Source organism: Bufo bufo, chromosome 3 (assembly GCF_905171765.1).
Source record: "Bufo bufo chromosome 3, aBufBuf1.1, whole genome shotgun sequence".
In the NCBI taxonomy this organism is placed as follows: Eukaryota; Metazoa; Chordata; class Amphibia; order Anura; family Bufonidae; genus Bufo; species Bufo bufo.
Window position 1 is genome coordinate 6,270,790 of NC_053391.1, and position 14,582 is coordinate 6,285,371.

Genomic DNA, 14,582 nt, shown 5'->3' on the forward strand with positions numbered 1-14,582 from the left:
AAAAAAGTTCAGATCGCTCCACAAAAAAATTTGCCCCTATACACAATTACAGAGTTATTGAGGTCAAAATATGGTGACAAAAAACTAAAAATAAAACACTCATTTTCTCCCACTTTTTTTTAATTTATTTTTTGACTATCAAAACGCAAGAAGAGCTATACATATCAGGTATCGCCGGATTCGTACTGACCTATAGAATAAACGTAACCGGTCAGTTCTGTCGCACCTCAAATAAATACAGTAGAACTGTGGTGGAATTGCTTTTTCTTTTTTTTTTCAATGTCACCCCATTTGGAATTTTTTTCCCGCTTCCCACTACATCATATGCAATATTAAATGGTGGCGTTGGAAAGTACAACTTGTCCCGCAAAAATCGAGCCCTCATATGGCTATGGGAACAGACAAACAAAAAAAGGTTAAGGCTCTGGGAAGGCAGGGAGCGCACAACGAAAACAAAAACATCTGGGGTAGAAAGGGTTAAGAACGGATGAGCGATTTTCAGTTGCAGAATTTTCTGCCACGTGTGAAGGAGTCACTAAAACAGGTCAGCTCTGGAATAACATTCACTGCAGCAAGCAGGGATCTTGAAAATGAGAAGAATCCCCAGGGGTTATAGTTCCATACTAATCCCAATCTGCAGGCCGAGCGCTGGGCCCAGGGTGACTGGAGGCGTCTCACACAACATGGAGTCAGACCACGAGTCAAACCTAACCCAACTTTATTCACATTGGGGCTGATAACACTGGCTGTAACACCACTTCTCACCTACAGGGGGCAGCGGCTCAAAAACGGTGCAAACTCAAGATGATGTGAAACGACAACTCCCAGCATGCTCAAGTCATTATTAGAGTTCAGAGAAGGCAACAGCAGAGCAAGTGTGGATGCTGAGAGTTGTAGTTTCAGCACAGCTGGAGGTTGGTGGTGCTCGTCTGCAGCAACGCAGAGGCCGACATCGGGCTAAGGAAGCAGAACCGAGTAACACCAGGAGCGACTAATGGTCGCAGGCTCCTCCAAGAGCGCCATAGGCCACGCCCAACCAATAAGCCCCACCCCTTTGGAGGATTGGGCGAGCAGGATGTAGGAAACACGTCTGACCCGTCTTCCCCTGGGGCCAGGCAGATCGGCTGTAGTAAGGGAGGTTGACCACCAGGGGCCACTACAATAGTTCCTTCCTATGAACATTAAGGCACAGTCTACAGAACAGTCAGGACACGGTGGGAGTTGTAGTCTCAGGTTACTTTCTCCAACGTCCAGGTAAAGTGCTAGAACACGGGGGTCATCCCAAGTCACGGCTCCGCCACGGAGTCCTGAGGTCAGAGGCTATCCCCGGAATCAATGTGAAGACTGGACAAATACCAAGAGAGTCACATGACCAGCACCGCCGCCATCGCTATGGACACCGGCTAACAGCTACGTTTCCTCCCGTTTACGGAAGATGATGGCTCAATGGCGGCCGGAGCCGCAGGACGTGGCGAGGTCAGATCCTGGATCACAGGAAAGTCTTAATGGATCTGTGGATCCCGTGCAGATCCAGTCCACGGAAGGCGTTCAGCCCAGCAGTACCTTCTGCATCCTGCGGGCGGCGACGATGGCCTCGTCCTCAGAGTCGGACTCGCTCTGCGAGGACACAGAGCTGCAGGGAGACGAGCACTCCGGGGAGCAGAGGTAATGCATCAGCGGCAGGCGGTACTTCCCACAGAAGTCCACAAACTTTATGTGACGCACACAGCTGTCAAAGTACACGCCTGTGAGGGGAGAGAAGAGGCGTCAGCGGGGGTCATTCACTGCCGGTACCCAGAATCCTCCTGCTCCACAAACTGTAACCTCACAGCAGGCATCCTCAAACTGCGGCCCTCCAGCCGTTGCAAAACTACAACTCCCAGCATGCCCGAACAGCCTACAGCACGGCACTGTGGGAGTTGTGGTTTCACAACAGCTGGAGGGCCGCAGTTTGAGGATGCCTGCCTTAGGCCCCTTTCACACGGGCGAGATTTCCACGCGGGTGCAATGCAGGAGGTGAACGCATTGTGCCCGCACTGAATCCCGACCCATTCATTTCTATAGGGCTGTGCACATGAGCGGTGATTTTCACGCATCACTTGTGCGTAGCGTGAAAACTCACAGCATGCTCCTCTTTGTGCGTTTTCCACGCAACGCAGGCCCCATAGAAGTGAATGGGGCTGCGTGAAAATCGCTAGCAAGTGCGGATGCGGTGCGATTTTCACGCACGGTTGCTAGGAGACTATCAGGATGGAGACCCGATCATCATCATCATTTTCCCTTATAACATGGTTATAAGGGAAAATAATAGCATTCTGAATACAGGATGCAAAGTACAATAGTGATGGAGGGGTTAAAAAAAATATATATATAATAATATAACTCACCTTAATCCACTGGTTCGCGCAGCCCGGCATCTCTTCTGTCTTCTTTACTGTGCACAGGAAAAGGACCTGTGGTGACATCACTACGCACATCACATGGTCCGTCACATGATCCATCACCATGATAAAAGATCATGTGATGTACCATGTGATGAGCGCAGTGACATCATCAAAAGGTCCTATTCCTCAAAGAAGAAGTCAGAAGAGAAGCCGACTGCGTGAACAAGTGGATTAAGGCGAGGTAAATTTTTTTTTTTTTTTTTTAACCCCTCCAGCCCTATTGTACTATGCATTCTGTATTAAGAATGCTATTATTTTCCCTTATAACCATGTTATAAGGGAAAATAAAAAGCTACACAACACCGAACCCAAACTTCTGTGAAGACGTTTGGGTTTGGGTACCAAACACGGAGATTCTCACGCGCGTGCAAAACGCATTACAATGTTTTGCACTTGAGCGGAAAAATCGTGCATTTTCCTGCAACGCACCCGCATCTTATCCGGGCGAAAAACATGACACCCGTGTGAAAGAGGCCTTAGAGTATCAGCCATCATTTCCAATCAATGCAAGGCCACAGAACCTAACGATGTTTACATGTACCGATCCAGAGTTACATCCTGTATTATCCTCCAGAGCTGCACTCACTATTCTGCTGGTGCAGTCACTGTGTACATACATTACTTATCCTGTACCGATCCAGAGTTACATCCTGTATTATACTCCAGAGCTGCACTCACTATTCTGCTGGTGCAGTCACTGTGTACATACATTACTTATCCTGTACTGATCCTGAGTTACATCCTGTATTATACTCCAGAGCTGCACTCACTATTCTGCTGGTGCAGTCACTGTGTACATACATTACTTATACTGTACTGATCCTGAGTTACATCCTGTATTATCCTCCAGAGCTGCACTCACTATTCTGCTGGTGCAGTCACTGTGTACATACATTACTTATCCTGTACCGATCCAGAGTTACATCCTGTATTATACTCCAGAGCTGCACTCACTATTCTGCTGGTGCAGTCACTGTGTACATACATTACTTATACTGTACTGATCCTGAGTTACATCCTGTATTATCCTCCAGAGCTGCACTCACTATTCTGCTGGTGCAGTCACTGTGTACATACATTACTTATCCTGTACCGATCCAGAGTTACATCCTGTATTATACTCCAGAGCTGCACTCCCTATTCTGCTGGTGCAGTCACTGTGTACATACATTACTTATCCTGTACTGATCCTGAGTTACATCCTGTATTATACTCCAGAGCTGCACTCACTATTCTGCTGGTGCAGTCACTGTGTACATACATTACTTATCCTGTACTGATCCTGAGTTACATCCTGTATTATCCTCCAGAGCTGCACTCTCTATTCTGCTGGTGCAGTCACTGTGTACATACATTACTTATCCTGTACTGATCCTGAGTTACATCCTGTATTATACTCCAGAGCTGCACTCCCTATTCTGCTGGTGCAGTCCCTGTGTACATACATTACTTATCCTGTACTGATCCTGAGTCACATCCTGTATTATACTCCAGAGCTGCACTCACTATTCTGCTGGTGCAGTCACTGTGTACATACATTACTTATCCTGGGTTACATCCTGTATTATACTCCGGAGCTGCACTCACTATTCTGCTGGCTGTCAGCAGGTTTGTCATTTCCTACAGATGACGGTACAGTGTAGAGATGGCAGTGAGCTCTGTGCAGACACTGAACAAGCATGGATGATATTTACTGTCATGTGACCCCCCTCTTTGGGTCGGGGGGTCTCTTGCCCCCTAATCTCACCTCCGCACTTGGGGTTGGGACACTTGCTGGCCAGGTCGAGGTATCTCACGAGGTTCTCGGGCAGCTCCCAGGGACTGTAGGGGATCCCGCGGCTCTTGATGGTGCGGCCCGCCAGCTCTAGTAAGGTGGGCGGCATGTAGGTCAGGTCCCTGACAAACCTCACCACCAGAGGATTCCCGCGCAGGCTGAGCTCCTGCAGGCGCACCAGGCTCAGGATCTCACGGGGAAGGTAAGTGAGGAGGTTGTTGTGGAGGCTGAGGGACCGCAAGGAGTATAACCTGGAAGCAGCAGACACATAGTCAATGACAGCAAGCAGAGATCTTGTAAACTGTAAAACACAAAACTAGCAAAAAGTTGCAGAGCTTGTTATTCTAGGAAGATGAGGCTAATAAAGCTAAGCGCCCCCTGGAGGAGGAGAGCGGCACTCACTGCGCCAGCTGAGGGGGCACGCTCTGGATCCGGTTGTCACACAGCACCAGGTAGCTGAGGTGGGGCAGGTTGGCGAGCTCCGGGGGGATGTACGAGATGAGATTGCCTCCCAGGTACAGGAACTCCAGGCTGCAACACAAAGAACGGACGGATGAAGAGATTCCCACAGACACCAGGACGGACCACCCCAGAAGGACCCCCAGAACAGGTCCGTCTCCATACTGGGACCGATCCGCCTTCCAACATCCTGCACAGAGCAATTCTCCACAGTGGTCCGAGCTTCACTTTCCTGATACAGAGCTCCAAACCCCCTGCGTGAGCAGAATTCATGACACAATTCTGCCACCAGTGTCCCCGAAATAACAGCAAATAGAGAGAAGTAGTGGCAGCCGAAGGGTTAACACGGGGCGCTTCGCCAGCGGGCCACTGTCTCCTGCTGCCTCACCTTTACTACACTTTCCTTTGGACCCAGCGAACCCGGAATCAGCAGTTGGCGGGGGAGGGGCGCAGAGCATTGCATCGTTAACCCCTTTCCAGGAAAGTCCGTAGATTACATTCCATGAAGTCAAGTTCAGCACATTCCCTACATGTGAATGACAGGCAGAGGGCGCCGCCCGGTGGACGTCACTGGAACAGCAGCCACTGTGAATCCTATGGGAATGTGAGGTCCTGAGGCGCGTCCACAGGAGAGGAGCCGGGAGCCCCCCATACAGTGGTCGCCTCAGTACCTCGCAGCAGCACCGGTCACATCCCAGATCGTCCACAGAGACCCTCACTGCCAACACACGCACACTTCTCGAACAGAATGTCAGTACTACAGTGAAGACTGACACAGGCAGAAAACAGGACAGAGGAAGAAAGGAGGATTTACGGGTCACGGGGGCTGCGGGGGGAGACAGGGCACTGAGAAGAACACCTGTGCATGATGGGAGTAGTAGTAGTGGGATATGTAGCGTCTACTGTCACTAAGGAGAGGCGCAAGTGACTGGATCAATAACGGCCGGATCCTGATAGAGAGCGCCGTGCAGGCGTACACCGCCAGATAATCCGGATCCGACCGTGGCCATACACCACATCTGACAAAGTTGTCAGAGCATGCTGGGAGATGTAGTCCCACCACCCCAACAATACCCACAGATGTTAGATGCCGCGGCATGCTGGGGGTTGTAGTCACACTGCCTTATACCCCAAGAGCTGTATGATGCCACATGCTGGGAGTTGTAGTCCCACCACCCTGCGGTAGTCCGTGCCTGGCCCCACCTGGTGATGTTCTCGATCTCGGCCGGGATGCTCTTCAGCCGGTTGCCCCCCATGGACAGCGTCTTCAGGCTGGGCATGTGCAGCAGTTGCCCCGGCAGCTCCTCGAACAGGTTCCCGCTGAAGTTCACCACCTCCAGCCGCAGCGCCGCCAGCTCCTTGGGCAGGGACTCGGCGTCCAGCCGGTTGTTCTTGGCCAGCAGGGTCCTCAGGCGGCCCAGCGCCAGCAGCTCGTCCCCCAGGTGCGCCAGCCCGTTGTTGCTGACGTCCAGGAGCTGCAGCTGGGAGAAGGCGGCCACGGCGGGCGGCAGCAGCAGCAGGCGGTTGTGGGGCAGCAGCAGCTGCTGGGCCTCCCGCTTCCGCTCCTCCGGCACCTGCTCCAGGCTCAGGCTCTCCAGGCCCAGGCGGGACAGGTCCACCACCAGCTCGCCGTCCGCAGGCTCCGGGCCCTCCATGCCTCTGCTGCTATCCGGGGCCACGACCCCCGGCGGCTGCGGCGGACTCTTCCTCTTCAGACGGAGTCCCTGCGGCTGTCAGCTGCTCGGGGCCCGCTGTGGCAATCTCCCCGCAAGCTTATGCAAGTCCCACGGAGCTCAGCCCCGGAACCTGAATAGCTGGAGTCAGGCGGCCCCGGAAGCTGTGTTACAGGAGCGGACATAAGGCAATGTCCAGGGAGCTGTGGTGGTTATACAGGAGGCAGGGTGGAGGAGGAGGGGCTGGCGCGGTGACGTCGGCGGAGCTGTCACATGGGGATACAATGGTTGTGTCTAAACTCCATGCGCGGAAGGGACCATGTGATGTCACAGGCTCGGGTGACACGCCAAATGTCACGTGGGTTTGAAGCGACCAAGGGATGTGTACAGTCATCCTGAGCCAGCAGAAAAGCCACGGTCACGTGACACGCGCGCTGATCTCCGCCGTCACCTGCGCTGGCGCCGCTTATCACTAGGATAACACTAATACCGGCGGCTTATCACTAGTAGAAGGCTACACGCACACCACCATATGTGTTTTGCGGTCCACAAAAAAAAAAACGGATAACATCTGTATTCCATCCGTTGTTTTTTTTTTGCCGATTAATTGTAACAGCGCCTAAAACGGACAAGAATAGGACATGTTCCTATTTTTATTAGCATAGCTACATAACGGACATACGGATGCGGACAGCACACGCTAGGATATGCCCCATTGTCTGATAGGTGCCTGCAATGAGAACGGAGCGGAGAAATGAACGGAGGGCGCACTGCGCGTGTGCAGCCGCCCTCCATTCATTTCTATGGGACCGCCGAAAATAAGTGAGCGCTGGCTCGGCTATTTCCGTCTGGCCCATAGAAATGAATGGGAGCAGGGGCCGCGCGTGCAGGGTGCGCTCCCATTCACTTCTACCGGAGCAGCGCTTGGTGGTGGACGGACTCTGGGAAATCCGGGGTCCTCCAGCCACAGCGCTCCCGCTCCGTTCTCGTTGTAGGTCCCTGAGGTGGGATCCGCACCTATCAGACAATGGGGGATACCCCTTTAAGCTGTTAGAAGGAAGAGGGGGGATGAAGCTGCATCTTCTTTTCCCTCTTGTTTCTATGAGCCTCAAGCTGTGAGGGGAGATGGAGGGGGTCCATTGTGTCTGTCACTCACGCTGTGAGGGGGAGATGGAGGGGTTCATTGTGTCTGTCACTCACGCTGTGAGGGGAGATGGAGGGGGTCCATTGTGTCTGTCACTCACGCTGTGAGGGGAGATGGAGGGGGTTCATTGTGTCTGTCACTCACGCTGTGAGGGGGAGATGGAGGGGGTTCATTGTGTCTGTCACTCACGCTGTGAGGGGGAGATGGAGGGGGTTAATTGTGTCTGTCACTCACGCTGTGAGGGGGAGATGGAGGGGGTTCATTGTGTCTGTCACTCACGCTGTGAGGGGGAGATGGAGGGGGTTCATTGTGTCTGTCACTCACGCTGTGAGGGGGAGATGGAGGGGTTCATTGTGTCTGTCACTCACGCTGTGAGGGGGAGATGGAGGGGGTCCATTGTGTCTGTCACTCACGCTGTGAGGGGGAGATGGAGGGGGTTCATTGTGTCTGTCACTCACGCTGTGAGGGGGAGATGGAGGGGGTCCATTGTGTCTGTCACTCACGCTGTGAGGGGGAGATGGAGGGGGTTCATTGTGTCTGTCACTCACGCTGTGAGGGGGAGATGGAGGGGGTTCATTGTGTCTGTCACTCACGCTGTGAGGGGGAGATGGAGGGGGTTCATTGTGTCTGTCACTCACGCTGTAAGGGGGAGATGGAGGGGGTTCATTGTGTCTGTCACTCACGCTGTGAGGGGGAGATGGATGGGGTTCATTGTGTCTGTCACTCACGCTGTGAGGGGGGGATGGAGGGGGTCCATTGTGTCTGTCACTCACGCTGTGAGGGGGAGATGGAGGGGGTTCATTGTGTCTGTCACTCACGCTGTGAGGGGGAGATGGAGGGGGTTCATTGTGTCTGTCACTCACGCTGTGAGGGGGAGATGGAGGGGGTCCATTGTGTCTGTCACTCACGCTGTGAGGGGGAGATGGAGGGGGTTCATTGTGTCTGTCACTCACGCTGTGAGGGGGAGATGGAGGGGGTTCATTGTGTCTGTCACTCACGCTGTGAGGGGGGGATGGAGGGGGTCCATTGTGTCTGTCACTCACGCTGTGAGGGGGGGATGGAGGGGGTCCATTGTGTCTGTCACTCACGCTGTGAGGGGGAGATGGAGGGGGTTCATTGTGTCTGTCACTCACGCTGTGAGGGGGAGATGGAGGGGGTTCATTGTGTCTGTCACTCACGCTGTGAGGGGGAGATGGAGGGGGTTCATTGTGTCTGTCACTCACGCTGTGAGGGGGAGATGGAGGGGGTCCATTGTGTCTGTCACTCACGCTGTGAGGGGGAGATGGAGGGGGTTCATTGTGTCTGTCACTCACGCTGTGAGGGGGAGATGGAGGGGGTCCATTGTGTCTGTCACTCACGCTGTGAGGGGGAGATGGAGGGGGTCCATTGTGTCTGTCACTCACGCTGTGAGGGGGAGATGGAGGGGGTTCATTGTGTCTGTCACTCACGCTGTGAGGGGCAGATGGAGGGGGTTCATTGTGTCTGTCACTCACGCTGTGAGGGGGAGATGGAGGGGGTCCATTGTGTCTGTCACTCACGCTGTGAGGGGGAGATGGAGGGGGTCCATTGTGTCTGTCACTCACGCTGTGAGGGGGAGATGGAGCGGGTTCATTGTGTCTGTCACTCACGGTGTGAGGGTGTCACGGAACCATGAACCAGACGTACAACCAGAGATAAGTGAAAATAAGAAGGCTTTATTGAAAATAAAGCTGTAAAGCAAAAGTCCAAGCGGATGGTGAAACCGAAGCAGAGTCTTTGAGAGGCCAGAGGTCAGGAACCAGAGGGGTAGTCAGACGGAGCCAGGATCAGGAACCAGCAGGGTAGTCAGACGAAGCCAGGATCAGGAACCAGCAGGGTAGTCAAACGAAGCCAGGATCAGGAACCAGAAGCAGCAGCAGTCTTAGAAGCATGTGAACACAGAAGGACCAAGCAAGGAACTGAAGCCACAGACCTCCTATATATATGAGCTAGGCATCCAGCTCCTCCCAGTGGGAAGGAGGAGCCGCAGGGTGGAAGGCTACAAGAAACCCAGAAACCAAGATGGCCGCCAGCACATGTCAAACGAAGGAGAACAGCAAGAAGGTAAGACCATGACAGTACCTCCCCCTCAAGGGCCCCTCCTCCGCGGAGCAAAAAACGGTTTCTGAGGGAAGCGTGCGTGGAAGGCTCGGAGCAAGGCAGGAGCATGAACATCTGCGGAGGGAACCCAGGAACGCTCCTCTGGACCATAACCACGCCAATGGACCAAAAACTGCACCCGACCGCGGACCAGGCGTGAGTCCAGGATATTGCTCACCTCATACTCCTCACGATTGCCCACTCGGACCGGACGAGGCCGAGGAACCGAGGAAGTGAAACGATTACACACCAGTGGCTTCAACAGGGAGACATGAAACACGTTAGAGATCCGCATGCCAGGAGGAAGCGCAAGGGCATAGGCTACCGGGTTTACCCTGCGAAGCACTCGGAAGGGACCAACAAAGCGAGGCGCCAGCTTGGGAGTGGGCACTCGAAGGTTGAGGTTGCGGGTTGACAACCATACACGGTCTCCGACCTGGTAGGAAGGAGCAGGCGCTCGTCTGCGATCAGCCTGGAGTCTCTGGCGCTGCGCAGAGACCTCAAGGGACTTCTGGATCTGTACCCAAGAAGCACGTAGGACGGAAAGGTGATCCTCCACAGCCGGAATATCCTGGGGAGAGAATACCTCCGGTAACACGGCAGGTTGGAACCCATAATTGGCCATGAAGGGAGACGTCCCAGAGGAAGAGTTCACCGCCGAGTTCCTGGCAAACTCAGCCCAAGGCAGGAGGTCAACCCAATTGTCTTGGTGATCGGAGACATAGCAACGAAGGAATTGCTCCAAGGCCTGATTGGATCGTTCTGCGGCCCCATTGGACTGAGGGTGGTAGGCCGAGGAGAAGGAGAGATGAATCCCCAACTGGGAGCAAAAGGCGCGCCAGAACCTGGACACAAACTGACTCCCCCGATCCGACACAATCTCCTTGGGCAAACCGTGCAACCGGAAGACCTCCCTGGCAAAAATCGTGGCCAACTCTTGTGCAGAGGGTAACTTCTTGAGAGGAACACAGTGGCACATTTTGGAAAACCGATCCACAATCATGAGAATGACCGTATGGCCTCGGGATGCAGGAAGGTCCACAATGAAATCCATCCCCAGGTGTGACCATGGGCGCTCCCCGGTGGCTATGGGTTGCAGAAGACCCAACGGAAGGTGCCGAGGGGACTTACTCTGGGCACAAACGGAGCATGCCGCTACATATGCGGCGATGTCGGAACGTAGGGAAGGCCACCAGAACAGACGTGAAACAGCCCAGGACAGCTGATTCTTTCCAGGATGCCCCGCGGTCTTGGAGTTATGGTAGGTTCGCAACAACCGAATGCGCAACTCCTCAGGCACAAAACATCTGCCGTTGGGTCTCCCAGAGGGAGCACCAGATTGAGCCGCCAAAATCTGCTCACCCAGGGGAGAGGTCAGGCTGGTGCGAATGGCCAGGATCTGATTCGGAGGTATGACCGAAGTCGGAATCGACTCCTCCCTGGACAGCTCGGAGTACTGCCGTGATAAGGCATCCGCCCTGATGTTCTTGGAACCGGGTAGGTAGGAGACCACGTAATTAAAACGTGACAAGAACAGAGCCCATCTGGCCTGACGTGGTGTCAATCTCTTGGCCTCCGAAAGGTAGGTCAGATTCTTATGGTCCGTCAGGATGAGAACCGGAACCACTGAACCCTCGAGCAAGTGCCTCCATTCTTTAAGGGCCTGCACGATGGCCAATAACTCCCTGTCACCAATCTGATAGTTGCACTCCGCGGAAGACAGTTTCCGGGAGTAAAACCCACAAGGAAGCAGAGGACCCTCTGGTGTTCTACGCTGAGACAGAAGGGCGCCTACTCCCGTCTCAGACGCGTCCACCTCGAGGACAAAGGGCAACCCAGGGTTGGGATGCGACAGAATCGGAGCCGACACAAAAGCGGACTTTAGGGCCTCAAAAGCTCGGATGGCCTCGAGCGGCCAGACCTGGGAATTTCTGCCATTCCTGGTCAGATCCGTGAGAGGCTTGGCCAGCCTGGAAAAGTCCCTGATGAACTTCCGATAATAATTGGCGAAGCCCAAAAAGCGCTGCAGGGAACGAAGACCACTGGGCTGGGGCCACAGTAAGACAGCCGAAACCCTCTCAGGATCCATGGAGAACCCCTCAGCGGAAATGATGTAACCTAAGAAGGTTACCTGGGATCGGTGAAATTCGCATTTCTCAAGCTTACCGAACAGCTTGTTCTCTCGTAACCGTTGCAACACTCGTCTGACATCCAGAATGTGGGCCTCCATGGATTCAGAATATACCAAGATGTCATCCAAATAGACCACCACACACTGCTGCAACAGGTCACGGAAAACATCGTTGATGAATTCCTGAAAGACTGCGGGCGCATTGCACAACCCAAAGGGCATAACCAAGGATTCATAATGACCGGTCCTGGTGTTAAACGCGGTCTTCCACTCATCGCCCGCCTTGATCCTTACCAGGTTATATGCCGCCCTCAGGTCGAGTTTGGTAAAGACCGTGGCCCCTTTAAGGCGATCGAACAGCTCGGAAATCAAGGGTATCGGGTAAGCGTTCTTGATCGTGATGCGATTGAGACCCCTGTAATCGATGCAAGGCCTCAACTCACCGCCCTTCTTTTTCACAAAGAAAAATCCAGCCCCTGCCGGGGACGAGGATTTGCGAATGTGTCCGCGTGAAAGCGCCTCCCTCACGTACTCCTCCATGGCCTCATTCTCCGCTACCGACAGTGGATAGACTTTGCCACGAGGAGGAACGGCACCAGGTTGTAACTCTATGGCACAATCGTATGGGCGGTGCGGAGGTAGGGCAACCGCGCGCACCTTATCGAATACATCCCGGTACTCCTCGTATTCAGGAGGCAACAGAGAGTCCGAGGAAGTACACAGCAACTTGACAGACCCATGGATGCAACTAGCCCCACACTGCGGTGACCACGAGAGGATCTCGACCGATCTCCAATCGAAAGTCGGATTATGCTTCTGGAGCCAGGGGTACCCCAAGACCACCGAGTAGTGTGGAGACGAAATAACCTGAAAGCAGACCGACTCTCTGTGAACGGCACCAATGGCTATCCCCACTGGAAGGGTCTCATGAGTCACGTGTGGCGGCAGAAGGGGTCTGCCGTCTATCGCCTCAAGAGCCAGTGGGGAACCTCGAGCCTGCAGAGGAATGGAATTGGCGGCAGCGAACACACTATCAATGAACAAACCACCAGCACCAGAGTCCACCAACGCCTGGGTCGTCACCGAGCCCCCGACCCAGGAGAGGACAACAGTGATCAGTGGTTTGTCAACACGGGAAACCGGGGACGAGGAGACTCCACCCAAGATCTGCCCCCGACAGGATCTCAGGTACGAGCGTTTTCCCGGACGGTTCGGACATGCCAACCGAAAATGCCCACCGAGACCACAGTACATGCATCGGCCCTCGCGTCTCCGGAGTACCCTCTCCCCCTCGGACAGGCGAGCAAACCCCAGCTGCATGGGTTCACCCCCAGACAAGTCATCCCCAGGAGGCGTGGGAGGAGAGGGAGGCACGGGTGGGACAGCAAACGTAGACGCCAATCTGTTAGAAGACCTCCGCAGGCTCTCCTTAAAGGAAGGTCTCTCCCTGAGTCTGGTGTCAATCAAAATCAGGAAAGAAATTAGAGACTCGAGCTCCACTGGTAGGTCCTTAGCTGCAACCTCATCCTTCAAGGCATCCGAGAGACCATGAGAGAAAGCAGCGACCAGAGCCTCATTATTCCAGCCCACCTCTGCTGCCAGGGTACGAAACTCAATGGCGTATTCAGCTACGGATCGTGAACCCTGTCTGATGGACATAAGGAGCTTCGCAGCAGAGGCAGCACGAGCCGGCACATCGAATACCTTCCGAAGAGAAGCAACAAAACCGGAAAACTCGGCAACCACCGGATTGTTGTTCTCCCATAAAGGGCTGGCCCAGGCCAAGGCCTTGTCCGAGAGCAGCGAGATCAAGAAGCCCACCTTTGATCTCTCAGTAGGAAAGGCATGTGGCAGCAACTCGAAATAAATGCCCACCTGGTTAAGGAAACCTCGGCACTGAGTTGGCTCTCCCCCAAAGCGCTGTGGAAGAGGGGCAGAACCGGTCATACCCCGAAACACCGCAGGCGCAACAACAGGTGTCGGGGTAGACTCTGGCGCAACAATCGGAGCGGCAGTAGGAGCGACAACCGATCCATCGGCAACGGGAGCGAAATGAGCCGTGCGTTCAAGCAGGGTTTGCAACGCCACAGCGAACCGACCCAACAGGTGATCCTGCTGATCAAGTCTGGCAACCAGCATGGGTAGCGAGGATGGCCCTGTACCGTCAGAATTCATGGCTTGGTCCTAATGTCACGGAACCATGAACCAGACGTACAACCAGAGATAAGTGAAAATAAGAAGGCTTTATTGAAAATAAAGCTGTAAAGCAAAAGTCCAAGCGGATGGTGAAACCGAAGCAGAGTCTTTGAGAGGCCAGAGGTCAGGAACCAGAGGGGTAGTCAGACGGAGCCAGGATCAGGAACCAGCAGGGTAGTCAGACGAAGCCAGGATCAGGAACCAGCAGGGTAGTCAGACGAAGCCAGGATCAGGAACCAGCAGGGTAGTCAGACGAAGCCAGGATCAGGAACCAGAAGCAGCAGCAGTCTTAGAAGCATGTGAACACAGGAGGACCAAGCAAGGAACTGAAGCCACAGACCTCCTATATATATGAGCTAGGCATCCAGCTCCTCCCAGTGGGAAGGAGGAGCCGCCGGGTGGAAGGCTACAAGAAACCCAGAAACCAAGATGGCCGCCAGCACATGTCAAACGAAGGAGAACAGCAAGAAGGTAAGACCATGACAGAGGGGAGATGGAGGGGGTTCATTGTGTCTGTCACTCACGCTGTGAGGGGGAGATGGAGGGGGTTCATTGTGTCTGTCACTCACACTGTGAGGGGGAGATGGAGGGGGTTCATTGCGTCTGTCACTCACACTGTGAGGGGTAGATGGAGGGGGTTCAT

At 54.0% G+C, this 14,582-nt stretch overlaps 1 protein-coding gene and 1 long non-coding RNA gene across 2 annotated transcripts; one reads left to right on the plus strand and one right to left on the minus strand.

Annotated features, from left to right (window-relative positions):
• Nucleotides 1-431: 431 nt before the first annotated feature.
• On the minus strand, nucleotides 432-6,498 carry LRRC58 (leucine rich repeat containing 58). Its single transcript, XM_040422830.1, has 4 exons — nucleotides 5,881-6,498; nucleotides 4,621-4,749; nucleotides 4,192-4,469; nucleotides 432-1,745 (listed from the first exon to the last, which is right to left on the minus strand). The coding sequence occupies exons 1-4, from the start codon at nucleotides 6,330-6,332 to the stop codon at nucleotides 1,549-1,551; spliced, it is 1,056 nt and encodes a 351-aa protein (XP_040278764.1). The 5' UTR covers nucleotides 6,333-6,498; the 3' UTR covers nucleotides 432-1,548.
• Nucleotides 4,756-13,711, plus strand: LOC120994341. Its single transcript, XR_005777398.1, has 3 exons — nucleotides 4,756-5,363; nucleotides 13,196-13,199; nucleotides 13,675-13,711. It is a non-coding gene; the product is annotated as an uncharacterized LOC120994341 (long non-coding RNA).
• The last annotated feature ends 871 nt before the right edge of the window (nucleotides 13,712-14,582 follow it).